The 21,976-nt window shown below is 34.5% G+C and overlaps 1 protein-coding gene across 1 annotated transcript in view; it reads right to left on the reverse strand.

Annotated features, from left to right (window-relative positions):
• Nucleotides 1-21,976, reverse strand: part of FNDC3B (Fibronectin type III domain-containing protein 3B) — a 134,537-nt gene that overhangs the window by 34,665 nt on the left and 77,896 nt on the right. The window contains exons 13-16 of the mRNA XM_051218880.1: nucleotides 19,211-20,055; nucleotides 8,876-9,646; nucleotides 5,957-6,194; nucleotides 3,486-3,741 (exon numbers count right to left, since the gene is read on the reverse strand). Of these exons, the coding sequence (XP_051072606.1) occupies nucleotides 3,486-3,741; nucleotides 5,957-6,194; nucleotides 8,876-9,646; nucleotides 19,211-20,055 (2,110 nt within the window). The remainder of the gene's footprint in view (nucleotides 1-3,485; nucleotides 3,742-5,956; nucleotides 6,195-8,875; nucleotides 9,647-19,210; nucleotides 20,056-21,976) is intronic.

The raw sequence follows: 21,976 nt of genomic DNA on the forward strand, positions 1-21,976 counted from the left end.
CCTTTGAAACTCATTAATTATAGGATGTGGCTAAATAAGAAAACAACATAAAATGTTGTTTATCAAAGATTTAATTCACATTGTTGCTACAAGTTTGAATACTTTATCGGGTAATTAATTATATCGCTAAACCTACCATTCTACATTATTTAGTCGTTTTTTTTTTTACATTAATTACAAAAGTTACACCAGAAACAGAGTTATATTTATGCTAAATAAAACATATTCGTAGTTAACGCAGATCGATTGTTATAATCTGATATTTGTTCGGACCAGTGAAATATAAAGTGCTGGAAAAAGGAGGGATCGTATTTGCGTCAATTTGTGTTGTAAATGTAAAATTCGTTTATAAAATCTTATTATTGAGGGAGGGGGGGACTGTGGAGATTATTGAAGTCTGTAAGTTCTAACACGGAGTGAATTTAATCAGACAAATATTGAAAACCATGAAACACTGAACTACTGTATTATTCTGATACAGGACCTTACAGTAATGAGGATTCTCACCACCCTATTGAAGGTCCACCAATGGTATTAGAAGATGGTTGCTTCATATGATGAATTAATTGAAGTAGAAACTTAAAACACTTTAATGTCAACTCAATAGCATATGGGTTTAAGCGTCAGTCGCTAGACCTTAAGGTTGTGCGTCCGATGCAAGGTGGGATCGTGAATGAGCACTACTGAGGAGTCCTATACGCAAACTAAACAGCACTCCAATGTTTCCTGCTTTTCAGCAATTGTGTAGCTGCAATCAGTCTGTGCTGTACATGGTAAAAACCATACCAGTCTATTTTATCCTGTCAATCAGTTGTTTCTTTTTCGGACCTGAATGAATTTTTCAGGAAATCAGCCAACTGATTTACTTCACATGCGATCGTCGATTCCAAAAAACCAATACGAGCCATGTGTCTTGCTGGACATCTTTAAATTAATTTTGATTTCATTATAATAATTCTTTAATAAAAAGTGGAAATTGAATATTGATTTGTATAAGACATAACTAAAAAATAACTCAGTTTATTTTACGAACTGGATTTGTTTATCATTGAGGTGAGATAATATCAGATTACATATGGTGAGATTTTCTAAAGAAAAAAAATTGATGCAAAATCGAAACCAGATTAATTCGCTTGCAGAGGAATAAAGTACCAACATTTATTATATATCGTGTTCAAGTATGGTCAAGTAGTCTACTATTTAAAGTATTTTCATGACCTCTTAACATAAAGAAGGTTAATTTGTTAATTCAGAGCCGGTGAAATGACTGGATTTACCTTAAGAGGTTGTTTAGTTTCTCCTTGTAGATACCGACGCTTTGAAAGAAGTGATTACCGATATTTCTTTGTAAAGTATTTCTTTTCATTGTTCTTAAGGACGGTAATTCTTTACAGTAATTTAATATTTAATCGCAGATCAGGCAATAAATGGATATTATTGATATCATAAACCGATCTACGTTAGACCGCTACTGAAGATCTGAAAGGACTGTACGCCCGTTTCGTCTTAGTTCGGTTCATGACTTTAATCTCCACAAACCTATGCTAATACTAAATGGATGAATGCGTTATTTTATTCAAAGGATTTCAGAATACTTAAATCAGTATTAGATTATGGATTTGTGGAGATTATCCTAGTGTTAAGTGATTGGAGGTAGTCAGGATAAAAATCAGCAACTAGCCTTCAAGCTGGTTGGCATTTATCAGAAAGAAATCCTCGTAATCTTGAAAAGACTGGTTCTCCCAGTGAGATACGAGCTTGCATCACTCAGCTTCACAATCGGAGGCGTTATTACTGAGCTACTTGAGTTGAGACTGATATCCTATAAGATTGAAATATTTAGATTGATTGGGTTCGTGAAAATTTTTTTTTCATAACTAATGTAATCGATTTCATGCTGATTTCTACGATAAAATATGACTAATTCTGTAGTGTTACGATTTCAGTGATATTCATTAATCTAAGCAGTGCATTATTACTAATTTAAAAACCATAGTAAATTTGGAGTTTTTTTCGAAGTAATAATGTTTTTTTTATTAATTTAATTACCACCTTTACTTTTAACTCGATATAATGAAAACAAACAGTTGTTTTTGATACTCCAGAATAAAAAATCTAAACTATAGCATTAACTGACTAGTTTCAATTAAGACGCCAAACTCATAATCATCATGCTATTATTTTAGGGTTAGCGAAAAAAAGAGTATCCAAGTGTAAAAGGAAGTTAGACATTAACACCGTTGGATGCCGGCCGGCTCAATGGTCTAGTTGGTTAAGCGCCTGGCGCGAGACTGATAGGTCCTGGGTTCGAACCTCGCTGGGGGCGGGATCGTGGATGCTCACCGCTGAGGAGTCCCACGCTGGGATGAAACGGCCGTCCAGTGCTTCCGGGTTTTTCATGGTGGTCTAGCTTCAATTGACTCATGATTTCAACCAGTAATAGGAAATATTTACGAGAGACGAAATTTTTCAAATTTTAACTCAGATTGTAATATTTTAAATCAACATTAACTTAAGGAATGAATTCACTGGAAAATATGTTTAATGCTATTACTATTACAACTATTAATGATAATGATAATAGTAATCATTATTAGTATAGACTATTATAAAGCAAAGACGGGAGGACATATAATCAAAGTACACTAGTGCCGTAAAAAGAGTATTAAAAATTTATTGTCTACGGAACCATTAAAACAGGCATTACCAATTTGTTTCTAAGCTTTATATGAGCATGTATAAGATAATAATAATAATAATAATAATAATAATAATAATAATAGTAATAATAATAATGTCTTATCATCATGATATCTTTATCAAACATTTTTATAAACCGAGAAATTTTGCAATTCAATAAAAATAGTAATAATAATTAAATGCACCGATAATTCACAAGTAATGGTATACATGCATCGAAATTGAAACACTGTAGAACAAATAGATGAGCGGATACATAGGCAATTTTCCATACGGATTGAATCAGTCAAAGTACCTAGAAGTAAACTAGAAATTACGTTTTTTCGGAAAATGTACACATATTTTATTATAAGTATCAACCTGATCATGCCTGTAAACTTGCATTCATTTTGTACTCATTTTTTGGATATTTTACAATTATCATCACTATTATATTAGTTGAAAGGTGTAATAAATTGATTACTGAGCAGTGAGTAGCCGATGTCTTGAATGTCATGTAATCAAGATCTAATAATCATTAACTTGAATGTAGCCACTAGATCAAGCGACTCAACATCGTGTACACTATGTTGAGATATTAGGTATTTAGAAGTAGTGTCGCTAGGAAAGCTTGTAATTCATACTAATTAGCCCTCATCAGTACGGCCTATCTATGATTTTGAGGGAAATGGTGTTTCCTGTGCGATTCGAACACGCATTATCCAGCTTCATAGTAGGATCTACAAAATAAACCATGTTTCCTTCTTTGGATAAAACCACAACCGTCAAAAGAAAGATCAACTTACATGTAACTTGTCGAAGGTTTCAACTTATTTAAACAATATTGCATCATTTTATTTTGTAATTGTTGTTGAACTGAATTTGAAGTATCAGGTGTCACTGAAATGATTGGCAGTTTAGTACTGGAATTCATTGGATGTTTTTTATGATCCATAAGATATGGTGCAGGTATTTGAATGAATTTCACATTTGACGAATTTATACGAGATTTAGACGTAGATTTATGATGATTATTAATTCGGGTAACTTCTATCATAAAATCTGTTTATTTATTTATTTTAAAAAAAGAAATATGAAATATTACAGTATTGAAATGAATTTATACAGAAAATGGTATTCAGCAATAGTAAAAAGGAAAAGAACATTGACGAATGGATTCGAGATTTGGTTCGACACGATTTGTATGAATTCTACAGAGAGGTTATAACTGGAATAGTTTGTTCATGTGAGGGATGATAAAATCATCACTAGTGGTACTAAACAATCATCATGTAACATGAATCTGTCGATAAAATGAAACTAGAAATTTGTATACAAAGGATTTATAGGTTATTATGTTTGGATTGTGATTAACAATCCAAACCAAGATGTACATTTCGTCCCATTAAAGACTCGTTAGCTGTATGAATGCACATTGTAGTGTTGATGTTTATACTGGGACTCGGAGCCTATAATCTAGTGCTTCAAAAGTTAATGCCTTGTTTGATAAGCTACTTACCCTGTATATCCACCAACATAAGCACTTAGGAATAAACGTCATACATATCAAACATGATAGCAACTACAGTGACTCAGTATCCTGGTAGATAACGAATGAGGTTTTAAGTGATAGGTACTGAGTTCAGGTCTTTATGTAAACATAAACAAAGGAATGCAATACAATGCTAACAATAGTTAAGGATCAAATAAAAAACAGTTTCCAAAACATAATTCTACTTGATAATGCAATGAGAAGACGTAGTTTATCAGAATTATGTGATATATTTGCGCAATACATTTCGAACAATCTGATCACATATATACTTGTTAAGAACGTCTTCTCATTGCATTATCAAAATTTATCAAAGGGACTAATTGTTTTATAATTCTACTTATTAACTTATTCATGAGGTACGGATTAGTGTACTTGGTTTTTGGCCATATTCTAAGTGTGAGGCTTAGCGATGCTACCTGGTTGCCCAAACCGAGGTATTTAGAGCGAGATTCGAAACTGAGACTTATTAGTTGAAGATTATATACCGTAACCACTGACTCAATGCTTCAGAGTATTATGACCTGAAATTATTGAGCTTAACTTGGTCTTGTATTTGACGAGCAATCCAACATATTATGCTATAATCGTCTCTGTGATATGATCAAACCATCAAGGAATCAGAAGATTCAATGGTAACTTTAAACGCCGAAAGCTTAAAACAAAGATGAAGTGGATTATTCGCCGTTTAAAAAACTCTGAATACATTTAAATAATTTGAAGACAGATGTAGACGGAACGTAAATATTAATCACATCAACCAATTATTAACTTCATTATTTAATTAGGCGTCTTGTGCTACAAGCACCTGTTAACATCAGTCCCTGATGAACGAAATAGGTTCGCTCACCTTAATGTTGATTTTTCGTCCAATTACTCAGTATTTTTAAAGAAATCTATCAAAACGAAATTTTATGATGAAAATTATACCCACTCAGATAATCCCCCTCAGTACTCTTTAAATTATTATTATTGATCAATACAATGTCAGGTTTTAATTGTAAAACTACTACGTGAACAGTTTGTTTCGCAATTATGACAACACTGAAAAGTAATAATTAATATAATGTATATATATAAGTGATTTTATTTCTCTGGACTAACCACAAAAATTTAGCAAACGGTTATGGGATCAAAGACGATTTTCTTGATTCAACGATTTAGCAAATAATAACGTAAAATAGTTACACGCTTCCATAGATAATATCAAAACAGAAATCCAGGCTTTCGAATTCTTTCAAGAGACCTTGATATTTTCTTGAGAAAGTCCTTAGAAGCCGAAGAGATACTGAAAATACTTCGGCCAATGAGTGTTCTTTACAAAATTCCAATATAATTCTAGGAGATGAGGAATTATCTCACCATCATTATGAATAGATGATCTTGTTATTAATTTTAGTACATTTTCCAGAAGCTTTTGGAATCCCAAGATCACATATATACCTATAGAAACCCCTTATTATTTGTACATAATCTAACCCAGGAAGTAAAGTCTCTTTCATACTTTCCACTTTCTGTTTTCGACTCAGAGTTCAAGACTGGAAGATTTTTTTACACTAGGAAACCAACAAGAAAGTGGTATTGAAGCGTTCATGTGCAAGATATCAGATTCACCTCTAGTTTATCGCTTATTTTAAAATGAGAATGAAAACCTAGCAACTACTGAGAAATGTTGAAAAAATTTCCACAATTTCAATGAAATAAATATATGCAAAAAAAACTCACTTGTAATAGGACTTCCATTACAGTGAGGTATAACCCAGAGAAGCAAAACTGATTCCGAATTTAATTCACGAATACATAAACCATGAGGCTGATCAGGTGGGGCAGATGGTGTCCAACACTTAGCTATAGGGCTCCATGGTCCGGCCCCAGCTGAATTTACAGCACAAAAGCGGAATGCAAACAAACTAGCTGGTTGCAAACCTGTCATTTCAAATGATAACTTTGAACCAGCATAAATCTATTTAAAGAAAAAAAGGTATGAAGAGATTATGAACATATCTTTGATGCTTGATAAGTAAGAACAGATAGTTTAATAATATCTAAATCCTTGAGAGTTTGAAGGATAAACAAAATATAGAAGATAAATCAGGTGATACATTTGAATTATTCATATAACCCTTATGATTTGAGCGGTTACAGATGAAGTGGATTGCAAGGTTCAGAGGTTAGATAACTTCGATCTCGACTGAGTAGGTGACAGTGTCGAACCACGACGCTTCATTGGCTTAGGCTTGAACAAATGGATGATTTTTAATCAACTCTTATGCGCAAAATGTCTATCTCAGAGACAACAGTATAAAGCTATATAATTGGTAAATAAACAGGTTACAATTTAGACAAAACAATGTTAAACCTGAGACATATATTGCATCTCTTCAAATTATCAAATTTTCTGAATCGTAAAAAAAAAACAAAATTAACAATAGAATAGAAAATATTAGGATGAACAAGGAAAAAAAATACACGAATTAATTGAAATCAAGCAGCAGCTAAACGTTTAAATAAAAGTACAGTATAAGGGCGAGTCAATCATAATAGAGAATGAGGCTTATAGGCTTTTGTACGAAATTCAAATGTCATGTTTAAAGAGAAAGAGCAATATCTTTCTACATTGTTCAAAACATTAAAAATGACTGCAAAAATTTATTTCTTCGAACCACAGAGCAAAAAAAATGATGGTGTTGAACGTGTCAAGTGCTGAAGTCTTACCTTGTAGACTACCCTTAAATGCTAACCAACAATCATGAAGTAAAACGTAACCTAGTGGGACTGTATACTATAGGCTCCTGTTGCGCTGTTGCGCTAAATTCATCTATCAATTTGGTTGCAGAGTATTTTTGCACAACACCCGGTGTCAGTTTGTGACGACAACCCTAAATATGTGCCCCCAGTCCTTACTTTAAATACCTGACCCAAACCCTGAAAAATTGTAGGGATCTTCAAAATCTTATTTCGATCATTTTACTAGATGGGGAAAACGGATAATCCGTATCATACCGTTTCTTAAGTTACAGACAGATCAATCCACATAAGAATTTAATAAGTATATCGCATATGCAAAAATCTTCCTACACTTTACAATATTATTATTCTCTTATCCATAAACTATCTATTTGAAAAGGCTGTTTTCTGGTTGACGAAAAACTGCCTAAAAATTCATCGCTGCTGTTTTAAGTTCTTCTTTGTATTATATTCTCACAGGCATTTAAAACTATGAGTGAAAGGTGAATGGATATGTCTACACTATAGTTATATTGTATAATTGATATTCTGAACGATTACTCATTTAATTCGAAATGAACCTATTTCATAAGTTATTCATTTTGCTGGAGGATTGTGCAAAATTATGAACTGAATATTGAATTTGTTCTTTTAGAATTTTGATAATGTTACCCATATTGCTATTTTACTGTTCTTCCTAGTCTCCCACATTGTCCGAATATTCCATGCACCTACATCGGTTGTTGCTCTGGTTGTCAGAAAAGTCTTAGGCTACGTGATTTTCGAAGAATCTTGGCTTTACTCATGAGGTGTCAAAATTGTTCTACATGAAGATCGTTCAACACGGAGGGAAAAGTTTTAATAGTTTATTCTAGTTAAAGTTTCGCCAGCAAAGTTGCTTTTTACGAGATGTGGTTGCCGACCCGACACCTAATCCCCTAGTTTATCCATGCTTTTGTCCGACAGTAACCTTAAAAGATCTACCGGCGGAGTTTCGTAAAGTGCGTTATCTTTAAACAACTATGTCAGGAGAAAAACATGTTCACATAATAGCACTAGATAATCGTAGTGCAATATGATAAATAATTATAAATATTTTATAAACATTTAGATTTACATTACAGGCGGAAGTACGGTTTGTTAGTATGTATGCTAAATGTACGATTGATCTGTCAAAAGGCTAAACTCTATTTAGTAGTTTAAACATTTAAGCAGTGTGACTATACAATGTGGGTCAGTTTGGAGGGACTCAAATATTCGCGAAGAATAAATTATGGGTAACTTCTGGAATCTATTTATAGACTGTCATTATACATATTCTTATTGTATAAACTACGTATATCTGAAGTATATTATTCATACAGTGGAGCCTGAGATTGTGTTCTCGACTCAACAGACAAGGCTAGGCGATAAAGACTAATGGGGATTCAGAGTTGACGCAAGGCTGCTAGTGCTGTTTTGATATGTTATTGGTTTATCACAAGGACAAGGTCATATAAGTCGATATTCGGCGATTTTGTCACGTTGTGGTGTGCTACTTATATTGACGTGAGTAGTAAGTATATGATGTTAGTTGTGAACAGAAGGTCTGCCAGCAAAGAGACAAAAGGATCAAACAGTAAAGAATCGAAACAGAATGCAATTTGTATGAAAATGCAAGAACAATGAAGTATGAGTCATTTTGAGACAATCGATGGACATTTTGCAAATTAAGCATTGACTTTATGATTGTTAGATTTTATTAACAAGTCCTGTAATTTTGCGTTAAAAACATTTGATTGTCTCCACTGGTGTTCGTGTTCACTACAACGTGACAATAAAAAGGCAAAAGTCATAGTAGCACGCACGTACATGCATTCTTGTTCGAAAGAGTAACAACATTTTTCGTAGTAATCAACGAAATTAAATTTATCTTACCAGTTGAAAAAATGAGTCATTTTCCATTTGCTCGAAAGAATCTAATCCTGATGAATTTTCCAAAGAATTTACTGTCGATTTCTTTTCAGATGGGATGTTTATTGTATATGATGAAATATCATAATAATCCATTGAATTCAATGATTGATACTGACGACATTCAAGTCGATATTCATATATTTTAGCTCCATTAATACAAGTTACTGGATCCCAAGCAATCTGTATTACATATGGGGATTTAGGTAATAATCTTGGTGAACTAGTCGGTACACCTGGTAGACTTGGTGGAGTTGATAAGGAAATCCATTCAGTCCATAGTCCTTCACCTGCACGATTACGTGCACGTACACGGAAAGCATAATTTTGTCCAGGTGTCAGACCAAATAATCGACATTCCGTTTCACGTACAGAACATACAAATCGACCAAGTGTAATATTCGATGAATCATTAAATGAAGATTGTATTTTTACTGAATTGTCATCATTATTATTAGTAGTAGTATTATTCACTGAGTATGATTTCATATTTAGTGATGGATCTGTGTAAGATTTATGCAGAATAAATTGACGATGACGTGATTGACAACTATTCGGCATAAATCTATGGTTGAAATCACATTCTAAATTATGACATGATGAACGTAGAACGGATAGTTCTAATGAAGATATTGGTGTTGATGAGCATAGTCTATGCATTGATAAATCGATATCATCATTGTCTTCAGATACTTCATCAATCCAACATGTAGATTCCAAAGTCAACTGCCAAACCTGTACAAACATATAGCAAGGAAGGTAAAATAATTGGTAAGTATCAATAAAAATACATCAGTATTTCAATCAAAGGTATCAACCTTTACAAATTTTAATACAATCTATCCTCTTTCGTTAAATTTGAAACAAACCGAGAACAACACGATTTACAGAATAAACATGAATGTACTTTATTGCACAGCTTCTTATCAATTGGAAATGACCTCAAGTAATTATCAGTAATAGTCTTATAGACAAAGTTTAACATTAACAAAGGCTTTCATTGAAATCATGAATTTATCTAAGTCAAAGCACTATTGAAAACCTAGAAGCACTGGGGAGTTCTTGCTGTTGTTATTCTTGCTTTGTTTATATGAAAAAAGTGTAGACTTTCTGAAACGTAGAATATTCCGAAATTTGGATCCTAAATTTTGAGTGGCCGATTTAAAAAATGACTTTTTCTCTTTAAGCACTCCTTAAAACCATGTTTGTGCACAATATCCGACGGTCCTTCATTATAGCCTAAAAAATGTCTACAATGAATATCATTATAGAGTGAGAGAATAACAAAAAGTTACAAAACTGTTAAAAGTTAGTCTCCCGATTATGGTAACTCTGTCACTGATAAATGTTTAATGGAACTGAACCGAAGATATGCTCCTAACATTGTTCTAATGTCTTAAAATATGTTGAATTGAGATTCAAGACATCAATGAGAAAAATTTAAAAAAGATATTCCCATCGTTATAGTTTACATGATGGACTGAACTTAGGTAGACAGCCAGGAGTGGACAGCATGTCCTCATTAGTGACTAATTTAGAGAGGGGATTCCTGAAGTCCTATTGAGAATGGGTGGTCATTGGAGTTTAACAATGTCTATTATGAGATAGTTAAATAACAGTGGCATTAGAAGATGGTTACAGAATGTCACAAACTCATTCAAGTTAGGACTGTTAACCAATGAATGCCGTCTCAGTGATTTAGAGGTTAAGCACTTGATGTGATATTCAAGATCCTTAGCTCAGTCTGTAATGGTGGAGTAGTTAATACATGTTGTTGAATAGTCCCATACTAGAACGAATCAGCTATCCAGTGCTTCGTTGTTCAGATAAAAACATTATGTAATCCTGATCATATAATTCAACAATTCAGGAAACTCCCTATATTACTTTCTATTGCGCTTGGCTATTGTTATTGTTTACAATCCACTTAAAAAGTCCTTAAAAACATTGAGACCTTCTTACCAGGAGGAGATAAATTTAAAGATAGGTAGTCTTTTTTTAAAAAAAAAACAACTTTAGTTGTCAGTACTACCATATATATTTTGATAACAATAAGAAAAATCTTCTATAGAAAAGCCAAAAATCTGAACTGTTTTCTTTTTTGAGAAATATGGTTTAAACATCATTATTATTCATTGTCATTCATATTCATTAAACTAAAAGAATTTTGATTTCATTTGTGCATTGTGAACTCATGATTTCGTATTCAATAGTTTACTATTGAAACCGAAGTGAAGTGGTGGATCTATTAGTTGATCATCTGGTGTCGATTTATGTTAAAAACTAATTTCATGCTTGAAAAAAGGACTTCAATGAACAACCTGAGTCTAGTTAATAACAGGAGAATTCGTTTTATCATTCTTAACACACACACACACATACACACAAACAGAAAGACATGCATACCCATGAACAACAGACAAAAACATATGCACCGAAACACTCGCATGAATATACATATAACATACAAATTTAAGTGGTATGCATACACATATGTATAGTTTTAGGACAACCTATTAAGCAATTCTCAGAGTATTAAAACAAATGTTTTTTATCAGGTAAAAACATTATAATGTCAATAAATACTACTCATATTTGTATACGTATGGGTTAAAGAATGGGTTTTATGTATAAATGGATTTAATTAATTTTTTTTATTGACGGTTTAGATTTTGACGACGGAAGGGAAAAAAAGAGAGAAGATATGCTCATTTACAAGTATGGGATTATTTAATTATTTAGAAAAAGTAGACCATTAATAATACTCATAAAAATTTTGAATTGTTTTTTGATTCTTTCTTCTTAAGTATTAGATTTATGTATATAATAATTAAGTGGCTTAAATATTTACATGCTAATGGGTGAAGAACGACTTCAGTTGGATAGTTAAAGCAGTTGACTCTCATTCAATACGAGTTGCAAGTTTGAATGGATCTCGTTTAATTTATTTTGATTCACGTAACTAGGGTTAGGTATTATCAATAACTTCGCATATACAAGTAGTGTAACAGTTCAAAGCTGGTTAGAGAAATAGGATAACTCCGCCTGTAGCTCTTCTAGAGTTACTGCCGGTCCCAAGCCCGGGTAAAGGAGGAGGGTTGGGCATGGGGTTAGCGTCCCCATCCCGTAGAAAACTAACTCGCTAAAAAACGCTTACCAGAAAAAATAATCCAAACCATTTTAACTCTGCCCTGGGAGTTAGAAGGTCTTCATTTAGAAGAATTATGACGCTTCATGGTGAAAGCCGAGTTCCTTCGGAAGCCACGAGGCCGATGCCCCTTCTAATAACCAGAGCAAAAATTTTTATAGGTACATGGAACGTTCGAACAATGTGGGAATCCGGGAAGACCAGTCAAATATCAATGGAAATGAGGAGATACAACTTAGCAGTACTGGGAATCAGCGAAACCCACTGGACCCAAGCTGGACAGAAAAGGCTAGCTACGGGAGAGATGCTGCTATACTCCGGTCACGAAGAGGACAATGCTCCACACACTCAGGGAGTCGCTCTAATGCTGTCCAAAGTAGCATGAAATGCACTTGTAGGATGGGAATCCCACGGATCCAGAATCATCAAAGCATCATTCAAAACAAAGAAGGAGGGGATCTTAATGAATATTATCCAATGTTATGCACCCACCAATGATAGCAACGACGACATTAAAGATCAGTTCTACGAGCGGCTGCAGTCAATCATTGAGAAATGCCCAAGAAAGGACCTAACTATTCTGATGGGAGATCTAAACGCCAAAATCGGAATAGACAACACTGGATATGAAGATATTATGGGACGACATGGACTGGGAGGAAGAAACGAAAATGGAGAAAGATTTGCAAATCTATGTGCATTCAACAAATTGGTCATAGGAGGCACAATATTTCCACACAAGCGTATACACAAGGCTACATGGATCTTACCGGACCACACTACAGAGAACCAAATAGATCATATTTGCATCAACAAAAAATTCCGAAGGACAATGGAAGATGTGAGAACTAGGAGAGGTGCTGACGTAGCTTCAGATCACCACCTAGTTGTAGCCAATTTAAAACTAAAGCTAAAAAAGAACTGGACAAGTGGACAAACAGCACTACAAAGGTTCAATACAGCCTTCCTTCGAGATACTGACAAACTCAATGAATTCAAGATAGCTCTCAACAACAGGTTCCAAGCCTTTCAAGATCTACTGAAAGAAGAAGAAACTACCATGGAGGACAACTGGGAAGGCATCAAGGAAGCATTAACTTAAACGTGTCAAGAGGTTCTCGGTCTAAAGAAATACCATCATAAGGAATGGATCTCTACAGAAACACTGGACAAGATCAAAGAAAGGAAGAACAAGAAGGCAGCAATAAACAACAGCCGAACACGAGCAGAGAAAGTCCAAGCACAAGCTGAATACATAGAAGCAAACAAGCAAGTGAAGAGGAGCATTAGAGCCGACAAGAAGAAATACGTTGAAGAACTAGCATCGACGGCAGAAAAAACTGCTAGAGAAGGAAATATGAAACAGCTCTACGATACAACGAAGAAACTAGCAGGGAAATACAGTAAACCAGAGAGGCCGGTCAAAGACAAAGGCAAGCCAATCACTGAAACTCAACAACAGCGAAACAGATGGGTAGAATACTTCGAGGAACTCCTGAATAGGCCGGCTCCAATGAATCCACCGAACATCGAAGCAGCACACATAGATCTTCCTATAGATGTCAATCCACCAACTACGGAAGAAATTAGAATGGCCGTCAGACAAATCATGACCGGGAAAGCAGCGGGACCCGACAACATACCAGCTGAAGCACTGAAATCAGACATCGAAGCAACCACAAGCATGCTCTATCTTCTATTCAAAAAGATTTGGGAGGAGGAACAAGTGCCAATGGACTGGAAAGAAGGACACCTCATCAAGATTCCAAAGAAAGGAGATCTGAGCAAATGTGAAAACTACAGAGGCATCACACTACTGTCAATACCAGGGAAAGTCTTCAACAGAGTGTTGCTGAACCGGATGAAGGATGCAGTAGACGCCCAACTTCGAGATCAACAAGCTGGATTCCGGAAGGATCGGTCGTGCACAGACCAAATTGCGACACTACAGATCATCGTCGAACAATCAGTTGAATAGAACTCGTCACTATACATCAACTTCATTGATTATGAAAAGGAATTTGACAGTGTAGATAGGAGGACGTTATGGAAACTTCTTCGACACTACGGAGTTCCCGAGAAGATTGTCAATATTATCCGAAACTCATACGACGGACTACAGTGCAAAGTAGTGCATGGAGGACAGCTGACATATGCATTCCAAGAAAGGACCGGAGTCGGACAAGGCTGTCTACTCTCTCTCTCTTCCTCTTTCTTCTGGTGGTCGACTGGATTATGAAGACCTCGACATCTGAGGGAAAACACGGCATACAATGGACAGCTCAGAATCAATTAGACGATTTGGACTTTGCAGACGCCCTAGCCCTCCTATCGCATACACATGAAAAAATGCAGATAAAGACAGCCAGTGTAGCAGCAGTCTCTGCATCAGTAGGCCTCAGCATACACAAAGGGAAAACCAAGGTCCTCAAATTCAAAGCGGAAAACAGCAATCCAATCACTGGTGATGGCGAAACTCTGGAAGATGTGGAATCCTTCACATACCTGGAAAGCATAATCGATTACCAAGGAGGTTCAGATGCAGACGTAAAGGCGAGGATCGGCAAAGCAAGGACAGCATTCCTACAGTTGAAGAACATATGGAACTTGAAACAACTTTCAACCAATATCAAAGCCAGAATCTTCAATACGAACGTCAAGGCAGTTCTACTGTATGGAGCTGAAACTTGGAGAACTACAACAACCACAATCAGGAAAGTACAAGTATTTATAAATGACTGTCTACGCAAGATACTCAACATCCATTGGCTGGATACCATCAGCAACAGCCCTTTGTGGGAGAGAACAAACCAGCTTCCAGCTGAAGAGGAAATTAGGAAAAGACGATGGAAATGGATAGGACATACATTACGCAAATCGTCGAACTGCATCACGAGGCAAGCCCTAACTTGGAATTCTGAAGGGAAGCGAAAAAGAGGAAAGCCAAAGAACACATTGCATCGGATAATAGAAGCAGATATGGAAAGTATGAATTACAACTGGAAGGAGCTGGAAAGGATTGCCCAGGACAGGGTTGGATGGAGAATGCTGGTGAGCGGCCTATGCTCCTTCACGAGGAGTAACAGGCGTAAGTAAGTAAGTTCCCCTCCCATATTTCCAAAAGATATCTCACCTTTCGTTCCTGCATGCATCTCTTGATAAACATCTAAAATTGTATCAACAGTCCTGTGAGAAAAAATAACTGCTAACCGAATAATGTACATATTATCACTCCTTTCTATGGGTGATCAGCTCAATTACCTGGTTAAGTGAATTGATTAATTTTAATCTATAACTTCATCTTCTGTCATGAAAATAACTTATGACGTTTGGTTTGCACTTATTTGGTAATAAAATGAGGTCATCCTGATAATTATAGGATGATCTAATTTGAACAATGTATATATAACCTTTCTTCTTTTTATTTTTATAACTGAAGTTTATTTTGTTCAAACATTATTATTCATATTATTATTAACACGTGGAGAATTTCATTACCACCCACTCTACTCTATTTTGCTAAATACAAGTCACTTCATACATAACTTAGTCTTTGCCCTCAAATGCCCTGGTACGGCCGAAAGTGTGGAGAGTCCGCTCTCCCTCTCCAAATGCTCTCACATGTCCACGCGTATATAGCCTCTGCCAGGAAAGTCCTACTCACTGCCTTCTCGTGGCATCACTGTTGTTTACGAAATTGAGAGGAAGAAAAGCGAATGACCAGCGTTTTAACCGGGTTGGTGGACATGGAGAGTTCACCTAGGTGAGTTGGATTACATTACGCAAATCGTCGAACTGCATCACGAGGCAAGCCCTAACTTGGAATTCTGAAGGGAAGCGAAAAAGAGGAAAGCCAAAGAACACATTGCATCGGATAATAGAAGCAGATATGGAAAGTATGAATTACAACTGGAAGGAGCTGGAAAGGATTGCCCAGGACAGGGTTGGATGGAGAATGCTGGTGAGCGGCCTATGCTCCTTCACGAGGAGTAACAGGCGTAAGTAGAGAAATAGGATACTGGGCAAATGAGTTGGATTAATCAAAGCACCGCAAAACCATATTGATGGTCCTAGGTTCAATCTCGTGCAAGGTCATTTGTGCACACTGTTAAGGAGTTGTAAACAAGGAGGAAACAACTGTCTAATGCACTTGTTGGTCGTTATTAATAGATGATTGTCAATGAGGAAAAATAAACATGTTTGTAAGTGGTATTCGTCCAAGATTGACCTCAGTTGGAGTACTCTAGAATATCCATGAGACATTGGTTAGTTATTTCATGCTAGCATAGAACTACCCAGTAGCGCACATCCATGGTACAATAAAAGGGATCAAACCATGGACCTTTAGGTTTGGAAGTGAGCGCTTAATCATTAGATAATTGGGTTAGTACTTTACGGCACTATGCTTAAGTTGAATTAATTTTTGATGTGGCATGACAATCATAGAATGACGGTTATTTTACTCCCAAGCAGGCTGAATTCTATCAGTCACAATTTCCCACCTGTAACTTCAGGGATCCATCCCGAAGCCAATCGCTAGTGTACATACAGTTTATCAACAACTTATCGAAGTTGCCATAAAAACAAGTGAAAATTGTCCTTTAGTGTTTTTTAAGGCGATCATATAACATATCACTTCTAATAATCGTTTCTTGTTTATGTACACAGTAGGTGTTATTAGAGCTTAATAATAGAAATCGATTTTTCGAAATATTAAAGTAATACATATATCTTACTCATTAAATTTGCAGTGTATCTTTCTGATTACAAGTAAATGATGATAGAGATACCGAAAAACAAAATTATGGTAAATAATCTATAACTCTGACAACTCTACTTTGATGTGTATTCGGATCAAAGGACTTTTCATAATGAATAACTGAATTGTAACTGTACGACTGTTTTCCAATATTTTTCTCCTTTTCAACATTATTAAAATTTATCTAGACGATAACTAAAAATAAAGTTGAGGTTAGACATTAACACCATTGGATGCCGACCGGCTCAGTGGTCTAGAAGATAAGCTCTCGCGCACGAGACTGATAGATCTTCCGTTCGAATCTCGCGAGGCGGGATCGTGGATGAACACCGCTGAAGAGTCCCACAATAGGATGAAATGGCCTTCCAGTGCTTCCAGGTTTTCCATGGTTGTCTAGCTCCAGTTGACTCATGATCTCAACTATTAAAATTACTATAATATCCACAAAACCCCTTCTGATATTGAAAATAAAGGATTGTAAAACAGGTTTGACAATCGGTCAGTTTATCCATGTGAAATAACTATGGACAATCTTTGTCATCACTAAAAATATTAGACATAACGAGGCCAAAAGTTACCGTTCAAATTACAGAATTCATGAATCTTTTTTGTTAATTTTCAAGTTTCTTTATCTTACATAATTTACAATTGAATGTAAAAAGAACGTAATTTGCAGGAAACAAGTTAACAAGGGTGGTGGTAGAAATAGCAGTAGTAGTAGTGAACGCTACTATTATTGTATATGATTATTTCAGTGTGAGAGAAATCTATATATATATATAAATGCATAAACATATGGGTAATATTGAAAGCTTCACCCACATTTTTGTCCACTTGCCAAATGGAAATTCACTGTTATGCTGCCTGCTTCTTCTCAATAACGAAAATTATTGAAGAGAATAAAAAATTCACATTATCGTCGTCGTTTAATCCACCCACGCATGGGAGAATAAACCCAATAAACTAATAGACGTACAAACCTACATACGTGATATATAATGGATGGATCGATAGATAGACATACAGTTCACTGAAATGTTTAAACACACAACAAACTGAGTATTTAATTTGTAGCATTGCACAATTAACTAAATGTGATCTCAAAATAGCTTCTAAAAAAGTTTACTATAAATAAATAATGAAGGAAGCCTTTTTTCCCCTAATTTTCGTCCCTATCACGCCTACATAAATTTTTATTTTTATGTATTCTTTTTTTCTTTCAATTTGTAATCACGATTACATAATAAAAATAAGACTTAAAAACGAAGAAAAAAACAAGTAACCGTTGAAATAATAATAGAAATACGTTATTCAATTGATCGTTCAATTATCGAAAATATTCATGGTGGGTTAAAAACAAGTTTTGAAGTCTTTTTAGGTTTAGTTACTAGAACAGTGGTTATTATGTACATAACTGAAAAATTAGGTAGCTCACAGTCAGCTTAATGACTACAACAATTGACAGGATTCACTATGTGAACGATAAAAATAAGCAGAGTAGGTAACATTAAGAAATCCAGTATATAACGTAGATATTTCCGGATCAATTTAAAATGTACTGAAGTAGCTATGAATATATGAGGGCGCTTGAAGACAAGAGAATACAGTGAACGTACATAAAGGTAGTGTATCGTAATTACGAATAAACCGGGCAATAATGTACACAACAATTATCGTTCCATATAAATTGCACGTAAACCTTAAGCGATAATGAATCAGTTAGAGCCCAGCTAATGTAAATATTAAAATGTGTTCACGGTGAAAATTTTAAGTTTAAAGTTTCGCAGAAATAATTCAATTATCAATCGTAAGTTATGAATAGTTCAAAACTGACTGTTCTATCTACTGAGTTGTGAAAACAAAATACTCTATCTTGATGTGTATACACACCGGAAGTCTAACAATCATTTTATCGTATTACAAGCTGATACTGATCGTAGAATTAAAAAAAACTAACAAACTGGATAACTGTTCCACCCTGCAGTGTGATTCATCGGAAAAACACACCTAAGAATATACTAATGACGCAACTGGACAGTTCAGGTTTCAAGGGAAACACACTATTGAGTTGGAATGTAATAATTCAAGTTGTAGAAATAGATCAAAATCAATTTGTAATGAGGTGCAAACTAACTAAGTCGAAAGGAAAACTCTATGATTCACTCATGATATTAATAAGAATCTCCAGGCGTTGCGACAGCAGCCGGAACTGTAGTTTTTAGGCTTGATATAGTGTGAGGTTAAGAATGGAGTGTACAACTGTCCGGTACTTCTTGAATTTTTTCACTGCTCATCAGCAGTCACTTCGTGATAAAAATAAAACGTTTAGAATAATAATTAAGTATATAAATGAATGAAAGAACGTATCTAATCCCTTTAATACAAATCTTACTTCGTAGGCTAATATTGGCGCACCACCAGTTTGCTTTGGTGGAGACCAACATAAATGCAATGAAGTTGGCTTCGGTTTACCGACAACACGTGGACCAGAACATGGTGCGGAAGGTGGAATTGGTGGCATACGAATTTTTAATGGTGGATAATTTGCTAAACCCCATAATTCATTATTACTATTAGTAATAACGGTATTAGTAGTATTTACATTAGTGACATTAGTTCCAACATTTATAGAGGTAATCATTTCATCCGCTGAACATTGATTTAAATTCAGTGTAGATATTATTCCAGATAACATTGAAGATGATGATGACGATGAAGATGACGAGGATGATGAGAAAGATGAACATGATGGATTCATATTATGATTATTTGCTAATGAACAACATGCACGTACACGTAATTGTAAATACAGTCCTGGTAGTAAATTGTCAATAAGTAATTCTTTTTCAGCACCTTCATAAATAATAAACCATGCAGTTTGTGGATAAATTAATTCAACATCATAATCAGTAGACTGACTGACAGTTGAATTATTGTTCAATGTTATTGAGTTCGGCATTTGATTATGATCTATGTCTGTGTTTTCATTACTATTATTCATATCTACAGTTGTTCTGCTAGAAATCTTTTGATTAAATGAATTCAATGGAGGATGATAGGTAATATCTGAACTGTTTATTACGTAATTATCATTTGTAGAAGTAGTCGTAGAAGCAGGATTAGTGGTAGTAGTAATAACTGTTGTAGAATTAGGAGTAGCAGTACTAACTGATGTCGATTTTATTGCTGATAATGATGAATTAATTGATGATAATATAGACGAACCAGATTTTAACGCTGAAACAATATATGAAATTTAAAATTATATATATATATATATATATATATATATATATATATATATATATAAATGAACGAACTCATGGTCATCAACAAAATAAGGCCTGGCACACAGATGAACTGTCTAAAAATACTACACTCTAGATCAGTACAATGATAGATAAAATTAATAAGATGTATTGTAACGTAAGTAAAAAATGTGAGAAACACTAAACAAAGAGAATGCAGTTTGGTTGAAGGAACTTTGTGGAGATTAGTTAAACTTGTAGGTTATATTCGCTAAAGACTGCGGGGGTAACTGTTTCATCATTGTACGAAACTCTAGTAACGCTCAGCCATGACCCAACCAGAGATAGAACCAAAGACTATTAGGTTTCGCAGCAAACGCTTAACCAATAGAATGATCAAGTTGGTGTCAACTAGCACCCATCAAACTTCAATCAATTTGTGATATAATGTGATGATTATCTAATTTAATTAATAACATTTTTATTCACAACGTGTCTTAATGTGTTTTGATAAGAAAGAATGAGACTGAGAAGTGAGAAGTATAAAGCTTTGCATAGTTATTCACAATAAGAAGAAACGCAAACCACTAGATGTTAAATAACTTTTGAATTAATTAATGTTTGAACGCAATAAACTGGTAAACTACTCGGTTCTTAGCAAGCTCTCCATACGGACACATATGCTTAACCGTTAGTAGAATTATTTTCGTCTAACTTATGATTAATTAACTCTTGCGACTACTCATTTATGTTTTTCATTAGTTGATAAAACTGATATAACCGCTGAGAATCAAACTCTACATCTAAATCTCAAAATCCCTGACTGATGATTGATCTAAAAATAAATTCTGTATACTAAAACGGTTTATGTTTGAAAAACCACTTTCGAAAATGTTTTTATATTAATGAAGAAGTGAAATTTTGAAAGTACGTTAATGTATTTCCTAAATATTTATTATGATATTGGGAATGTGTATTTAACGATTGATTTTATACCTTTATTTGGCTCATTAACTGTTGATATCTTGTTTACCGTAAGTAAATTCCAGGAAATTAACCGTAAATCAAAATCAAAATACTTTAGCAAGGAAACCTTACTTTTTGAATGCTTCTTTGAATACAACTGTATACTCGAGTGTATAGTTTATTTTATACATCACAGTCTATAATAAAATAGAAAATTATTGTTTCCCTAGTATCTTTATTATTGATGTAACGATTTTCCATCTAAGTGTAGACTATAATACATAAAATAACCATCAATGAGATTGTACAGTTTAGTAAGTTAAATCGTCAGGAAGAAACGTTTTTCTTGCTATATTGTACTGACATTTGCCATACCTTTTTAACTTCATTTAACTTCATATATTATCTTATGTTAATACAATTCGACAAGTTTTGAAGATTGAATAACATAAGTGATATGACTTTTATCCTTGTCAATTATCACGTGACAAAATCGCCAATCCGAATATCGACTTATATGACCTTGTCCTTGTGATAAACCAATAACATATCAAAACAGCACTAGCAGCCTTGCATCAACTCTGAATCCCCATTAGTCTTTATCGCCTAGCCTTGTCTGTTGAGTCGAGAACACAATCTCAGGCTCCACTGTATGAATAATATACTTCAGATATACGTAGTTTATAAAGAGACGGACCAGACCGCATCACACCATGAAATAAGAAATGACAATTATACTAGATCAAGGAAAAAGTGGCCGTGAGTGTGAAAGACTGTAACTAACAGATTAAGAATAACTTAAGGATAATAAATCGTATAACAGTAGCCAGTAGGCCAGGTGAAAGCTAATCATAAAAGAAATATAAATATATATAATCCATTTAGTGAAAAGTTATACAATAAGAATATGTATAATGACAGTCTATAAATAGATTCCAGAAGTT

This window comes from Schistosoma haematobium, chromosome ZW (assembly GCF_000699445.3).
Source record: "Schistosoma haematobium chromosome ZW, whole genome shotgun sequence".
In the NCBI taxonomy this organism is placed as follows: domain Eukaryota; kingdom Metazoa; phylum Platyhelminthes; class Trematoda; order Strigeidida; family Schistosomatidae; genus Schistosoma; species Schistosoma haematobium.